Raw genomic sequence first — 16,792 nt, forward strand, 5'->3', positions numbered from 1 at the left:
CATTCAACACATGTACACCTGCTCCTTGCTGATCTGCAAATTTTGCTTCAATGATACATTTTTATTTGGGGTTATTATACACAGTATGTTGCATCATATTCAACATACTGTGTATAATACTCGCCAATGGACAGAGCTACTCTTCAGCACAATGGTAACCACAACTTTCAATAACAGAAACTCCTAAATGTAAACTCCTACCATGAACAATAAACCAACGTCATTCCCTTTACTGTAAAACACATAAAATAACACTTAATCCACAAATGTATTCCTAATGCAGTCCCTTGCAGAGCATGCTGGCAACTGCATTTTTCAAAAGCATTGTGAGCTATGTTGATTGTAGAGACCATTGGTGGAAAAGACTATACGATCTTAGGCTTACAATGTTTTTGGTAAATGCAGCCTTAGATCAGTGTTTAGTTATGTTGGACATTTAGAGTTGTTTCTGCTGTGGTTACCCTTGTGGTGAATAGAAGCCTTTGTGCTTAGGCTGTGGGCGTTCTATGCTAACGTCAGCACTGACTCCAGTCTTTTCTTTGTGGTTCATACATTATGCATAATGATAAACAATAATATCTACTGACAGTTATGCTTCAGTATAATGTTTCTTTCTTTTTTTTTTTTTAGGTTGGTTGAATTCAGTTATCTTTAAATAATTTATTTAATTTCTACAAAAGCAGGTACTAGATAGCACTATGTTACCACATGAAGTACATTTTCTAAGTTGAACTGAGTTAACTCAAAGGTGTTGGGTTGGTTTGTGAAGAAAAACAACCTTTGTTCACAGATTTATTTTTGGGCATGTTATCAACTATGACACATTTATAACTTATAACACCTATTGAAAAAGTAAGGTGTGACTACGGCTGTCACAGTAAAAGATTAGTACAATTGTTATCATTGATACCTGGCCATGGAGTCATGAACTATTTGTCTGTGCTATTACCCATAACAACATGAAACATATACAAGCTGATCCAAAAAGGGCACGTAGCATGATCCTTACTAGCATCTATTAACACACAGTTTCACTCAAATCTAAACATCACATTATTGTATAGTATATCTAACCAGTCCATTTTGTTTGCACAGGGCCGTAACCACCATAGACATTGAGTGGGACAAGTCCCCCTGAATAATTCGAAATGGCCAAATTGTATTGAATTATGACATTTTGAATTTAAAATATGTTATAATTTTTTATATGATCCATGTCATTCATCATGTGATGAAACAAACATTTTACATCTTTGATAAATTAGACAAACAAATAAGAGCAAATTTTTGCATATTTTAAAATAAAATATTATTGTAATACAATGTTCAATGTCATGATTACAGCCTTGGATTTGCACAAGAGAAGTGTGGTGCATTTTTCATGAACCTTTTATTAAAGAAATAGTAATAAGTCTCATTTCTGCATTAAAGAAAAACGCCAACTTTTTGGGACTTAAGCTTATTCACCATATCCCCCAGAGTTAGAAAAATCATACATACCATTCTTATCTCTGTAACTGTCTGACACACCACTGCTAGCCTAGCTTAGCACAAAAACTGGAGGTAAACGGCTCCATCTAGTCTACTGCCCAATAAGGGACAAAATAATGCCAATATTTTCCTATACATGTTGTGATGTGTATTGTTATATTGTATACTAAGGCCAACGAAAAATGAAAAGTTGCAATTTTACATATATGCACATATATGAATATAATTTTACATATATTACATATAGGCTAGGAACTATTTTCTCATTCCTGCGTAATGATCAAAGAACTTTGCTGCCATACCATGAAAATGCTGGCGTTATTTTGTCAATTATTGAGCAGTAGGCTTGATGGAGCCATTTACCTACAGTCTTTGTGCTAAGCTAAGCTAGCGGTGAGAGCGTCAGAGATTCGTCAAATTGTTTTCGATAAACATGCAAACTAAATTGTACGTAGCGGTTGTAAAATCACACTAAAGGCTTTATCTCCGCAATGCTTTATCGTATTCAAAACAAACTTGCTACATGCCATCCACAAGCATGACCTAAGGCAACATGCAGCGTTTTGGCGCAGTGCCACCTACTGGTCTGGAGATACGAAAAATAGCTATTTTGGCTTATAACTTCTGAACCGTTTATCCAAAAATCATAATTGGTCTTGTTAGATTCGGGGGGGGGGAGAGAATGCCGAGTTGATTGATATCAAATTTTACCATGTTGGCTATTTTGGCTGTTGGACATTTTGAATTGTGCTGAAATACTGTATTTTATGAATGCATGAACAGATCGTTTCGAAACTTGGTATGAGTCATCACCACGATGCCTTGAAGTAGTCTGGGAAGTTTTGAAGATTTTTTTTTCAAACGCTTACAGCAGCGTGGTAATTAAATGCTTATAAAACATTGATATCTTTGAAACCGCTAGTCCGATCAAGACAAAACCAGCAAGACAAAAATCTGAAACATAGGTCGATAGCTAAAAGTTAAAGCCCAAATCTCAAAATATTGATAGTAAGGAGTAGTAAAATCCAATCAAAGTAATGTGTCAGTCATTTTTTATGCATTTTTTAACTCCAAAACTAAATGAGATATTTTCACCAAAATTCACACACACATATATTGGCTCACTCTGAGGACACAAAAAAATGGTATGATTGTGCCTCTTGGTGGCGCTATAATTAAACTAAACATGTAAATGACTCTATACAACTCAATGTATTAACGTGGGGTTTCAAATTTTTTGCTTAAAAATTGTCTCCAAATGTCTTTACTCATTTTTGCAGTTGGTCTGCTGTTAGCTTCCTTGTTTGCTTTTGTTGCGCTTGGCCCTGGTAATGGCTGCTTGCAGCTTTATTTTTATTTATGTTCCTTAACTATTCTTGCTATATAATATGCAAAAGCACTTGTCCTGACAGTGTTAAGGTCACTAGATAATGCACTTTCCAGGCCTACAAAGTCAAATGCACTTCTGTCTAGGCTGTTGATGAGGAAAATCTGTTGTTCAGACAGTTTTGACATCTGAAGCTCTTGTGTATATTGTGCCCGTAGCCCATCCAGAATCTCAGTCTCATTACAGCACAAATCTGTTTGGGTCTGTAGATGACAGTCTATTTTGGTTTGGACCAAGAGGTAATGCTTCCTTAGTTCTTCAACTGCTTTGGCTAGTTTTATATGCCGTGCTTTCTGCCAGTCTGATACAAGGATGATATAGAAGTCATAACAATTCAGGCCTTGTTTCATCGCATTCATTGAGTAATCCATGACTGCCTCTATGCCCGATACATCCCAGAAACGGACATCTGGGTTTCCAGGACTCATTGCTGGGTTGCTGATGGATGCTGTTGCTGCACCACACGTCTCATTCTCAAGCCTGGTTAAAGCATTTACTAGAGTGGATGTTCCAGATCCTGTCTCACCCAAAACTGCAACATCTAGCTGAAAGTGACTCAGGGCCTCTAGTACAACACTGACTTTTGTGGCTCCAAAGCCTGTGCGCTTGTACATATTTTGCAATGTTGTGATGTCGTCCACTTGAAGTTTCTCAGTCTGTTGGATGTGGTGCGTAGCATTCCTATAGTAATAAAGTAAGTAATAAAGGAAATTAATGATTGGGTGATGTGACATTCATTCATTCCTCCCTATTAATTTATTCAGAAATACATTAAAAATGTCAGTCAAATGCATTCAATAAACTTCAATAAACCATCTATGATGAGGATGTTTTTAAATTCTGAATTACAATACTATGCTGTTATCCATGCCAGGTCAGTATTGACAATGTCACTTTGTAGATAAATACTACACGCCTATAGACTGAACACATACGCATGCGAATGACATCATTTTCACAAATTTGCACTTCCATTGTTTCAAGAAAAGTATAACGTTTTCATTTTCAAAAACTTGCACTTACAAAAGTTTGCTTTTTCAGGCCGACAAAACACACTTGAATGGCCAAAACACATACAAAGTTTTATGTTTTTATTTTAAAACGATGTTGCTTAAACAGCCCCTCAATTGTGATACTTGATTTCAGGTATAAAACCAAAAATATCAGCTGATACCAATGTCCTGATATAATAATGGGAAGAAAGGCTTATTAAATAAGTTAATAAATTAAATACATTTTTAATTTTTAATTCTTGAAAAAGAAAACTTGATGGTGGCACTATAATTTAAGGTGACATCGATACTCGTTACTAGATATAAGTAAATTATGCATAAATACAAGTATCTAACCCTAAACCAAACCCAACTCCACCGAAACTGTTTTGTACTTATCTGATTAAGTAAGTACAATGTAACTACGTCAATAAATTGTAACCAAACTTTTCTGACAAATAAAAATAATTTGGTCCAACTGTTTAAACAGAACAGGAAATTATTTTGTAGAGAGGAACCCACCAGAACCTTACTGTGCCAAGGTCAACAAGCCATTAAAATATCAAATAAATTGATGATGACTTTCTATTACAAGGTTAGTTCAGGTTGTGCAACTTTAAAAAAAAAATACATTCTTATGTTATATATTACAGTATATCTATTTAAGTATTGGAATTTTCCAATGTCACAACAAATTATATGTTAAAAATGTAATGATGTTTATGAGTTAAAAATGAATGAATTCATGATACTTGTAAAAAAAAAAATGTTTGAATCTTTTGGAGAACGATGCAGATGTGTAGCCTACCTTTATTAAAGGTTTAAGGGAGATGTTAGTACTTTTTACTTTATTAAAAATTACATATATTTGAAAATAAAAAATTATTTAAGGTAGCCTACAAGAACATTGTATTAATAACATTACTCTCTTTCAAACTATTACAATCACCAAGACAAAGTACTCCTGTTTTGAACAAGTATTTAGTTACAGTACTAACCTTGCTTTTATCCAACCTCCGTGAAACATCTGGTCCAGAAAACTTGAAAAAACTTTTGCTCTTAACTGACAAATCTCATCAGTAAAAGTATTCGTGAGCTTCTCCATCTCATAATTGTGTGTGTCATGGGCTGAAACTAGGAACACCTGGGGGTTCAGTTTCTTCTCCTTCAGATACTTCTCACAGTCTTGTCTCAGTTGATCTAATAAATGTTTTTCAGAAAATTTGCTTTTCTTTCTTTGGGATCGCATGTCATTATCAGCTTTTGTTCTAATAACATAAAATGGCTTTTTTCGTCGCCCAATTTCGTCAATTAACAGCAAGTTGTTTTCTCTGACTCTCTCTGATAACACAACCATAAACATGTCATATAGATCAAAGTTCATTGTCTTTACATAACTCTTGGATGTAAAGGAAGGTGTGCCCATCCCTGGAAGATCCCACAGTCTGACATGTGGGAGATTTGGATGCTGATACATAGTTGCTTGCTTTGTGGTTTCAATAGCTCCAGTTGGAGCCGCCCCGATGTCATCAGGATTCAGTCCAAGGAACACATTAATGAGAGAAGACTTTCCTGCACCAGACTCTCCAGTCACAGCGATATCGATCTTAAAATGGCCAAAAACCTCCAAAAGTGAAATAAGCAGATGGGGAATGTCCTCAAGGCTTTCAGAAGCAAACAAGTCCTTGATTTTCTTGAAATTATCTTCTTGAAGTTTTTCTGGCATGTAAAATCTATAGAAAACATGATAATTTGTCAACATTTTATGCTGTAGGCTACATTTTTTAAAAACCACATTATTCCATCATCGCACATGTGTAGTGTTTGGCATTTGTTTGGTATTTGTGAGGTAGGCCTATCAATCTGAGAAAGTCGAAATGCTGGTCTGTTCCAGTGAAGACAGTAGCCTATCACTGATTATAATTATTGTCTTCTAATTGCATCGAAAAAGTTATTTATAAACTAGCCTATTAAAAACACATAGCCTATCTCTCTTTTCGCTGCGTCTCGGGTTTTTAAAAGCAAAATGTGTGCGCGGGTCTTGTCAATATACTCAGGATTTTTGGAATAATGTGAAGGCTTTCATTGCTGATAATCTTTTAAAAACATTTTCTTTATCTTATAAACAGGTGATTTTTGGTTATTACATTAAAGAACACCCTTTAAAGGATGTAAACTTTATTATAAATTTTATTTTATTTTTAAGTAAATTTCACATTCATAGATGCAAGTTTACAAAAGGTAAACCTCATTTTATAGTCTTTGAAAAATAAATTAAAATGTATATAGATGTGACGTCAAAATCTAAAAATAGTAAAGCAGTTAAAACGATTAATATATGCTCCTCCTTGACCATTTTCACAGAAAGGGAAAGTATTTAGTGGTGCTTACATGCAGAATATATTCTCAATCTTATCATTGAATTATAATAAAAATGCAATGATATGTATAATATGCATATGTAAGCTAATGATTATGTACCCTCTCTTTTTAATTTTGTCTTATATTATGTTTTTTTTTTAATGTTTTTTTCTATGTTGAGGCATGTGAAATGTGTCTTGTTATACAATGATATGGACCTTTGTACATGCTTTTTGTTGACAATAAAGCTTTTTTTTTTTTTTTTTTTTTTTTTTTTTTTTAAATGTGTGCACGTGTTTAATTGCTGAAAAGATAACTTTCTCTTCCGCTTTTGAATTTGGAAAATTCTGGTCAACTACACGGTTGTGTATAGCCAAACCAAGAAAAATAACATCGCATCATATTGTTGTCATGTTTTTAAAGAGACTGATCTCCTGTCTGGGAAATGCAGTCGAAAGACACTATTAACACAGCAACTTTGACATACACATTCAATTTCAACACTTATTAATGACAGTTTTTCGGCAATTGGTAAACTCAATGTTGTGAAGTAACACTTACCCATTATCCATTGTCGTGCTGTCGATTATCCAGTTTCAGTTTCCTCGAATGATCCCAGTGAAATCGAAAGTAATTAGGCTATATGAGCAAAAGTATTAACAAAAACAACAAGCTGTCTTATTTATCAGGCTTTCTTGACAATTTACTTTCAGAACCGCGGATCTTATAAAAGGACTGTCTTCAAGCCGAATTATCAAATCTAAACTTAATAACTAAGGGCACTAAGGGCAGTAGGAGGAGGGAACGAACGACGAAATGAAAAGCTAACTGCATGACACATAGACTGCTATTTAAATTACGGTTTAAATATTAAAATAACTCAATCGATATTTAATATTTTTTGTAACGTTATGTTTATTTGGTGCTGCAAGCAAGTCGTGATTCTATGGACGTGCTAGCAATATCAGATTTTGTACCTATTTTAAAACGTTAATGCTGTTTTGAGTCATAATTTGGAAAAGTAGGCCTACAAATAGCAACATCTAATTAACAAACAAATCCTGCTATGTCAAAAACCTCCAAATGAAAGCTGATGGAGAATTTTCTCAGGGCTTTCAGAAGCACACACCCTTTTTGTTGAAGTTATAATAATATTGTTAAAATTCATATTCCACGGTAACAAATAATATGAAACTCATGTTAATTGAATGAAGGAAAATGGAAGAATGCATTCAGATTCAGGTGAACCCTGGCTAGGTAAACCCTTCTGAACCAACCAAACTTAGTATTTGAACACAAATGGAGTTCTGTCTCAATCCAGCAGAAGGCAGCAGAGACAATTTATAGGCTAGATCATTAAAGGGATAGTTAACACAAAAATACAAATTCTGTCATTAAAGGGGTAGTTCACCAAAAAAAGAAAATTTTATCTTTATCTGCGCACCCTCTGGGCATCCAATATGTAGGTGTGTTTGTTTCTTCAGTAGCACACAAATGAATAATGCTCGTATAATGCATGTCTAGCCTGGATGCCAGCCGAACTCAGCCTTGCCCACAAAATTTTAGGTTGGGCAGTTCGGTCTGGCCTTGCTCCATAGAGGAGTAATTATCCCCGAACAGAAACTGTTCGGACCAATGAAATCATCAGTGAGGGTTTTAGACGATGATGGATAGATGATCAACAGTAACATAATCATCCACGTCACCAAAGGGGCTTGGATTATAATTTTTTGAATCTTAAATGGAGAGCTTGTTTCTATATGCATTCACCTTCACAATTTCTTTCAGAAATGATGATGGGTAAGTACTCTGTGTATCATTAAATTATGTTATTTATTTACAACACCGCACCAGCAAAGATCGTCTATTCCAGCCTGATACCAGCGCACGTGCAGACAGGGTTGCCATGTTTTTACAACAAAACCCGCCAACTACTAGCCCTAAACAATAGCTTCTCAGGGGGTTCTCCGGGGGGGAAATGCTATTTGGGGGGTAAAATGTGTGTTATTTTGGCAAGGTTGCCTGGTAAATTCGCACTCATGGGTCTATACATCACATAATAGTCGCTTCAACCCGCGGACATAGAAAACAACCCGCAGAAGAAAAAAAACGCGGACTTGGCAACACAGTGCAGTTGAGCTTGACATTTGACAATGCATCACTCGTTGCTCTGATTGGTTGTAGGCAGTGGCGTATAGCACCAAATTTTGGGCCCTGGGTACAAACCATCTTGCTGGGCCCCCATACCATGTATGTGTATGTATAGAAAACGGACTTCCCTGCCTCGGGCCCTGGTTACTCATTACCCTTTATCCCCCCAGTCCCACGCCCCTGGTTGTAGGTCTATCCAATTGAGGTCTTTCCTGGTTCGGTTGAAACACGCCCCATAATCACAGCCCAATGGAGCAGTTTCAGACTCATATTCTGACTAGAATTGAGTATGACCACGTCAGGCTAATGCATGTCAATGGGAGAGTAAAAAACACATAGGGTGCATCTCAATCAGCTCCCTAGTTCAGTAGTCAGGGCACTCAGGGAGTCAGCCCATTGACTTGTGTCCTGATCAGTGCTTTGACTACTCTACTAGGGAGCTGTTTGAGACGCACCCCTATAAATACGGATCTATATTAAACCCTGTGGCTCGTGGCAACACATTGATGTCATAAGACACGAAACGATCAAGAAACCGAACTGTATTTATGTTATTTTATACCTTATATCAGACGAATCTCATCTAGTATTCCCCAGTGCCAGACCATCCCCAAGGTCTTTTTTTATTAACATAATTTTAGAGGTGAACTGTCCCGTTAAGGACATGCGGTTCACTAGGCTGCTGCTGTCAATTGAAGACCTGCTCACATCTCATATTTAGACACACGCGATTTTACTTTCACTTTAGACATAAGTTAACCGACTGTGTTTATATGTTATGTTATACCTTGTGTGTGCTTGACAGTATTAGCGCAGTAAGACTGTCCAGTAATCACGTGTGTTTGACAGACGTTTAATGTAGGGCTTCTCACATACCAGTCGCTTCAACCCACGGACATAGAGAACAACCCGCGGGGAAAAAATGCGGACTTGGCAACACAGTGCAGTTGAGCTCTGTTGACATTTGACAATGCGTCGCTTCGTTGCTCTGATTAGTTGTAGGTCTATCTAGGGCTGCACGATTTGGGGAAAATATATAATTGCGATTATTCTGGGTAAAATTGCGATTGCGATTTAAAATGCGATTATTATATCTTTTTTACAAATGAAAAGTTTGTGTGTATATAACATTTTGTGTTTATATATTCATGTGACTAATAATAATCAGTATGATTATTATTACTGCTAAAATATTTTTACAAATAAGAAATATTACTATTACAATAACATTTTCATAATTAAAATAAAAAAATAGAGTAGGCCTATGTCAGAATAAATATAAAAATATAATAATACTAATGCTAATTATTTTTTTTATTTTTTGTGGCAAGGGGGGCGTGGTTCAGCGAGGTCTGCAGCGGGAGAGAGAGCCGCGGGACGAGCGGTAAGTGAGTGGGTTGGAAAAGGATTAATAACACCTGTCTCTCGTTCCAGTAATGAGCGCGGAGAGGGTATAAGACATCGGTGGAACCGGAGACCAGGGAGAGAGAGACTCGGACGGTTGATGCCAGAGACACTTGCTGCGTCCCAATTCGCCTACTTATACTACGTCCTAAAAGTATATAGTCTTTTTGTGAAGAAAAAGTATATACTTTTGAGGGTGTAGCAGAAAAGTATGCAAGCTTCGGGACATACTACTTCGCCATCTTTAACGGACTCTGTCGCTTAGTTACGTGCATCCAGTCACCGTTTATCTGCCCTGTCAATCATCGTCAGATTCGTCACAGTTCAAATCCTTCACATTCAGTTTAATCTCCTACCGTATCTGAGAGACATGTAGCCGCTCGTTGATCTGCCATTTGTGGGTCTTTAATGCAGAGACTCTCCTCATGTGTTTGCAGTTTAAATATATTGATGCATTTAAAAGTTAATGGCCAAACGTGTCATTACAAAAGTTCACAATGCTGCTGCATGTGAAATATAATGTGGACAACACTGAATAAATATATTTTTGTCAAGTTAAATATTGATAGTTGGTCACTCAAACCCCTTTATCTAAACTTCTCTACTTAACCGTCGAACTCGCACATCCTTCATGTTTGTAGTTTATTAACGCTTTTTATCCGCGTTTGTAGTTCAAATCGAATCCTCGTCCAACTCGCAATGGGTTGTGGGCAATATCAGCCGTAAGAGTGCCCATCGATCCATACTGTGAATTCGGACCGGAAATAGTAAACCATCCGGGAATCTTTGGAATACTCTTTTCAACATACTACGATTTGGGACATACTAATTCTATTTTCGAATACTATTTAGGATGGATAGTATGCGAATTGGGACGCAGGGACTGACACGGAGAAACCGGAAGCCGGAAGTGCCGACCCGGAAGTGATTATTGTTGTTTTGAGTTTGGAAGGAAAGCACCATAGACAGTAAAAGAAATGGACGGAGCGTTCCCATTGACTTCTACGGCGTTCAGTGAAGTCAACCTAGGGGCACTCACTTCCTGATGGCTGAGCGAACTGCGCAGGCTCAGACTGAGCTTGACGACGTAGATGTGACGTGAGCCTCCTGTCTGACAGCTGTAGGTCTTCTAGTAGTTGTGGAAAGGGAAATCTGAATCACGTTGTTTAAATATTTTCTCCCGTTGCTTTTGGCTCACTATGGGCTTCTCCCCATTCTTCCCCCTTGACTTTATCAGACTTTATGTCTCCACGTCCCCCCGACTGTCTCATAGACAGTAAAAGATTGCCTGTGAGCGTCTCCTCAGGTCTATACGGTAATTTCTCAACTGTGCAACACAGTCGCGTTGGTTATGACGCAATCGTTAGCCTATTTTTACAAAAACAGCTTCTACGGGGCGATAGTGTAAGATACAAGGTAACGGAGCCTTTTATGCATTGTCGTGTTTCTTTAGAAATAAACAATGGACAAATGGAGTCTTTAAACGTCTCAGATGTAAAGTTATTCACTGTCAAAGTGACTCAAAAATGAATGGGAGTCAATGGGATGCTAACAGCAGGTGATGGCTTGGTTAGCAATGGCAGCCCCTAGGGGTGGAACGCTTTCCGAGCGCTAGATTACCCCCTTGGAAAGCACACGCAGAGTGTGCAGTTGGTTATTAAGATACAAATAAAAGAGAAAGCATCAACCGTCCAGCCGACCCCCGTGTCCTCTTCCTTCCTCACACACACGAACTTTGTTACATTTTTATTTTTGTAATATTTTACAGAAATTATTTTACAAAAAAAACTGCTGGTTTACCTATTAATATGCAGACAGCCTATGACTAAAAAACATTAGAAAGGTCTAAGCCTAAGGAGTTATTGTAAAAAAAAATATTATTATATAAAAATATTATTATAAAAATCTGTGTTTGTTTATCTGTGATATCAATTTCTTAAAGTCTATGTCTTTAATATGAAATATAAACCTCTTGTGCATCTACTGTGGGGGAAAAAAACTCCTGTACATTGAAGAAAAATATGGATTGTCCTATAAATTTATAATTTTTTATGTTTATTAAACAGCACTAGGTAACTTTTCAACCTTCATAATATATTTTCAAGACTCTTGTGATGATGCATCGACTTACAATAGGTTGAACTATTGTAAGTCGTCTGCCATAGCCTGACGGTGTCTGTAACGTTTTTAATCGTACTTTTAAACTTCGGGTTTCGGGTAGTAACCCGAGAAAAAAAATAACTACAAAATTCGACTGCTTTACAGCATATACGTCACTTCCACCAACACCCACACTTCCTTAAATTCGGACGTGCGAGCCCAACTTTGTTCGTCGGATAATATAGTCATGTCCGAAGCAGCAGAGACAAATAAGAAAGAAAAGGTTTTGTTGGAGGAAAGCAATAAGAGGAAACGAAAAAGTGATGGGATTAAAGGCAGGACGAGGATCAACATTGGACCAGTGTTTGCTCGTTGGCGTGAGGCGTGCCCAACCGATGCTGTCATGCTTGTTACGGTGAGCTACCACTCAAACATTGAACTGAAGTATCATATAGATTCTGTAAAACGGTAACCAATAGACTACTATAATGACACTGGCTTGTAAACGTGAGCATCGCGATCATTTGGCATTTGAAAAAAATAAAACCCATGAAATTATATTCATATGACATGCTGAAACATGCCACTGACTGTACCTGGGATGAAGACATTTCACACGCGACGGCAGATGAACACCTGCATGTGAACTCCTCCTGCAGTGTTCAGGGGAACTGTTAGTGCTGCACCAACCCGCGGGGACGCTTTTATGAAGTTATTTGGTCTGCCCTGCACCACTGTATATATTTTTACAACCCGCACCGCACCCGCGACCATTAAATAGACATACGGGGTCGGCGGGTTATGAGACGACCCGCGCATCACTAGTTCAGGGCTATCAGGCTTGTCATGTCAACAAATGCACGCACGATGGCATCCCATGTTGTAGGATGACAGAGCTTACGACAGTAGTTGAGGACTTTTTTTTTCCCAACTGTAGGGGGACCCCGAGAGCAAAAGTTGCCAAGTGCTGCTTTAAGTTTTAAAATGTATTAAGTATTATTTTCTTATTATTTATTACCTAAAGTTTTTAATTTATACTGAGGGCCAGAGGGCGCCCTCGAGCGTAAAAGCTACATTTGCCTCAGAGAAGTAATGACGTTAATTTTCAGGAAAACCCTTATGTAAACAGAAGATAGAAACGCTTTGATTAAACATGACGACTATAAACATGACTGCAGCAAAATATGGTGTATTTGAGTTCTTCAAGCCGTCAAGGGTATTTTCATAATAATAAAGTATATTATAATGCAGTGCTGATTGACATAGACTTCCTCACTGTATAGAGTACTATAAATTAAATAAAGCATCGCCTACCTCACTCTGATTAGAAGCCACATCAGCTCACACACTCGACTGACAATATGAAGTGAGGTAAAACATGTTATTAAACATTGTCTTTTGTTGAACAGGTTTATGAACGCTTTTTTTTTATTTTTTTATTTAAGAAACAGGGACAGCGTGCAATAAACATTAACCTCAAAGGGAGAGATGCATAGTACCAGGTTTTAGCTCAAGAGCTAATTTTCACCCGTAGTCCCTTCACTAGTTTGTGAAGATGTTTGACTCCTGTTGCTTTTTTAAACGCACGTTATAAGCGACTCAAACTCGCAGTCTTTCAGACGTAGCAGCATTACTCCTGATCACAGAGCCGCTCTTCGCTAACACACAGGGCATTTATTTATTTCATTTAAAATAGCTGCCTTTGAGCTTTCATAATCGCACACAAGCCAAATCGCGATTGCGGTTCGATTTCGGTTAATCGTGCAGCCCTATAGGTCTATCCAATTGAGGTCTTTCCTGGTTCGGTTGAAACACGCCCCATAATCACAGCACAATGGAGCAGTATCAGACTCGTATTCGCGCGTGAACCGTGAATGCCGTACCAAACGGTTCAATATTATATTGAGTATTGTGACATCCCTAATATATATATATACCCGTAATTCCTCAAATAAAGACCGGGGCCTTTATTTACCTGAACTGCGGATGGGAACCGGCTTTTATTTGGAGCAGGCTTTTATTAGGGGCAGGCCTGTATTTCTAATTCCATCTGTTTAACATATAATTGCTTTACGTAAACCGTTTTCAATTTAAAGTAATCGTTCCAGTGGACAAATATCATTGATTTATTTAAGAAACATTTGCAAAAATATCACCATAAAACAACATAATACGCATTTTTGTAACTCCGTGCGCAGCTCCGCATCCGAAGATGAACAAGTTCTCTGCGAATCTAGCCGAGCATCACGTCTCATCACACCGGCCCCCAGTTTGCACATTAGGTGCTTATATTTACTGAATAAGCCTACAAAAGCAGAAATAAGGATTGACAGCTGAGATCGACGTCTTCTCTGAGTGAAGTCGTCACTGAGGCACTAACAGACTTTTTTTCTGGATTTTTGGGAGCAGATTGGAGCTTTAGCTTTAATTTCTACACTTCCATAACTGTTTATTTCACACCAACATAATTAATTGTTCTGCATGTGCGAGCGTGTGAGCGGGCTTTTGATATCGCAGCTGTACTTCCTGCTCTACTTCCTGCTGTCTACTGCGCAACTCCGAAATCGCTACTGCGCAGACTCGGTCCCAAAATGTCAGCTCTGTGCAGGCCACCTGAAAGCTTCAAATCTGGCAAGCGGAAATGGATGAGGTCGAGTCGTCCATATTTTTTTACGGTCTATGGTCTGAACATGTCTCCCATGTGAGCTGGAACTCATTAAAAATAAAGTTTAACCACACATTCCTTATATTAGTATCAGAAGGAAGCTTAAGCAGCGACTGTGTTCTTCCACAACCAGAAATAGAGCAATATCTTAATCTTCCTCTATGTATTGTTGTTGACTATAGCTGCTAGCACGAGCCCTCCATGCGTCGATGGGTGGGGCTCCTCATGTGCTCATTATTCTGTAGAGGCGGTGTTTTGCGCACTGACGTCAGTAGAAGCACGGGACTGTTTGCTGAGCCTGGTGTCTATAAAAGCTTTTCTTTGACTAACAAGGAAGTTTTCAACTTTGAAACTTACAGGATATTCTTATATTACCATGACCTTTTATATATCAAAAGCTCAAGGAAAAGTTGAATCCTCAATTCATCACCTCTTTAAGATTTTTCTGAAGAGACTATTGCTTTAAATGGTGAACAGATTTAAAGGGTTACTTCAGCGATTCGCATATGGCTTTGTATCAGTAGAAACCCTGGAGAATATTCAAATTATTGTGCTTTCCCCCCTCATATCTCCTTGAGACAAGAGATTTATGCATTTTATTTCTGGAAAAATTCCTCCTATGATGCAAAATGACGATTTTTGCATCATAGGAGGAATGTTTGCCCAGAGGCTAAAGACTACAGCCAGCAGAGGGAGCTATTTCCGCATGTTTTGAATCTGCGCATGGGGGATGGAGATCACACTCAGCTGGCAGGGAGAGCTCAGCTTGCAGACAGGATCATTTAAACGGAGCTATGGTGAGCAATGTAAGTCTTTTAACTTCTCAAATTCATTTCTATGAAAGTTAAGCTTGCAAAGGCATGAACTGAAACACGTGCCAGACTGAACTCGCGTTGTGAATGTATGCCGCGAGTGTAGTCGCGATTACCTCAGCTCTCATCACTCCTGCAGTTAGTGCTCAGTGCTGTGAGACTCGCGCGGTGACTCACTCATTATATTGAACAGACACGTTCAGTTTTTAATTGAAGTGTCTTCTCTAACTCAGTCACAGTAATGAAGTTGGTGGTGTTGGGAATGGCCTCACAGGGCAGCGAAGCATTCTGGGAATTGTAGTCTTTCATCCCCATGGGACAAAAATACATTTTCTGTCTTTTCTCAGTCTAGAAGACACCAAATTCAAAAATAATTTCACATTTCTACTGCATTGATGACCCAGTTTAAATGCAGATTCATTTTCCCAGCGCTGAAGTACCCCTTTAATTTAGTCTTTTATTCCCGTATAAACTTTGATCAGCGAACATAATAGAAGCTCAACCAAACCTGCTTGATGTGCGAGAACAAACCTCATTTGGTTCCTGCGGAAGCTCAAACGTGCTGCGTAACATATTGTTTCTCGCACATCATGCTTGAGGGTCTATTTACCATCATAGCAGTTGTTGTCTTCACCTGCAGCCGATGGAAAGGACTTGGGCAGAAATCATGTTCTTGGATGAGCGAATGTGGGCTGAGAACCATGGGAGCAGCAAATGCTAATGAGAGAGACCTGCACGAAACACTGGTCTTGAGACCATTGGAGCTTTTATCATGTGGGGTAACATGCATGGGTTTCACTTGGTTAAAACAATCATACTACATAGATTTGAGTGTGTTGAAAGTTTTGTTATAAGTTATATAATCACAAACACTTGTTGACACATTGCAGATCAGTATTAGGAATATTATATTGATAAAAGCTGGATGACTAATGACTGTTTCTAAATTATGTACAATTCATTTTAAAATGTATTATGGAGAAAACTCTAATCGTAATAAGACTAATCGTGTTGTGCTGTATAACAATGGTTAGTTTTCTGTCTCTGAATGTATCCAAACATTTGCTCACCTGTCTAATAAAACACTATATATTAAAGGATCTTGGTTTTTTCCATGGTTACTACAAAAGTAAAACTTGAAATCGAGATTTGCCCAGATATGACTTCTTGACAGGCGACACAATGACACGGTCGGTCGGTATTACAATAAAATTACTGATTTCTCTGGATCATTATTGGAAACGTTTAGAATAATGCAAAGTCAACAAAATGTATAATTTTGTATATTTCCACGCAAAAATCGTACATATTGTGTATTTAAAGGTGCCCTAGAATGAAAAATTGAATAAACCTTGCCATAGTTAAATAACAAGAGTTCAGTTCATGAACATCACATACAATTAGACTCAAACACCATTGCCTCCTCCTT

General features: G+C 37.8%; 1 protein-coding gene across 1 annotated transcript; it reads right to left on the minus strand.

The window, feature by feature from the left end:
• Positions 1–794: 794 nt before the first annotated feature.
• Positions 795–6,991, minus strand: irgq1 (immunity-related GTPase family, q1). The gene is made up of 3 exons (XM_067449654.1): positions 6,793–6,991; positions 4,869–5,603; positions 795–3,559 (listed from the first exon to the last, which is right to left on the minus strand). Exons 1-3 carry the CDS (start codon positions 6,801–6,803, stop codon positions 2,845–2,847), a joined length of 1,461 nt encoding a protein of 486 aa, XP_067305755.1. The 5' UTR covers positions 6,804–6,991; the 3' UTR covers positions 795–2,844.
• Positions 6,992–16,792: the final 9,801 nt, after the last annotated feature.

This window comes from Pseudorasbora parva, chromosome 7, assembly GCF_024679245.1.
Source record: "Pseudorasbora parva isolate DD20220531a chromosome 7, ASM2467924v1, whole genome shotgun sequence".
Classification (NCBI taxonomy): Eukaryota; Metazoa; Chordata; class Actinopteri; order Cypriniformes; family Gobionidae; genus Pseudorasbora; species Pseudorasbora parva.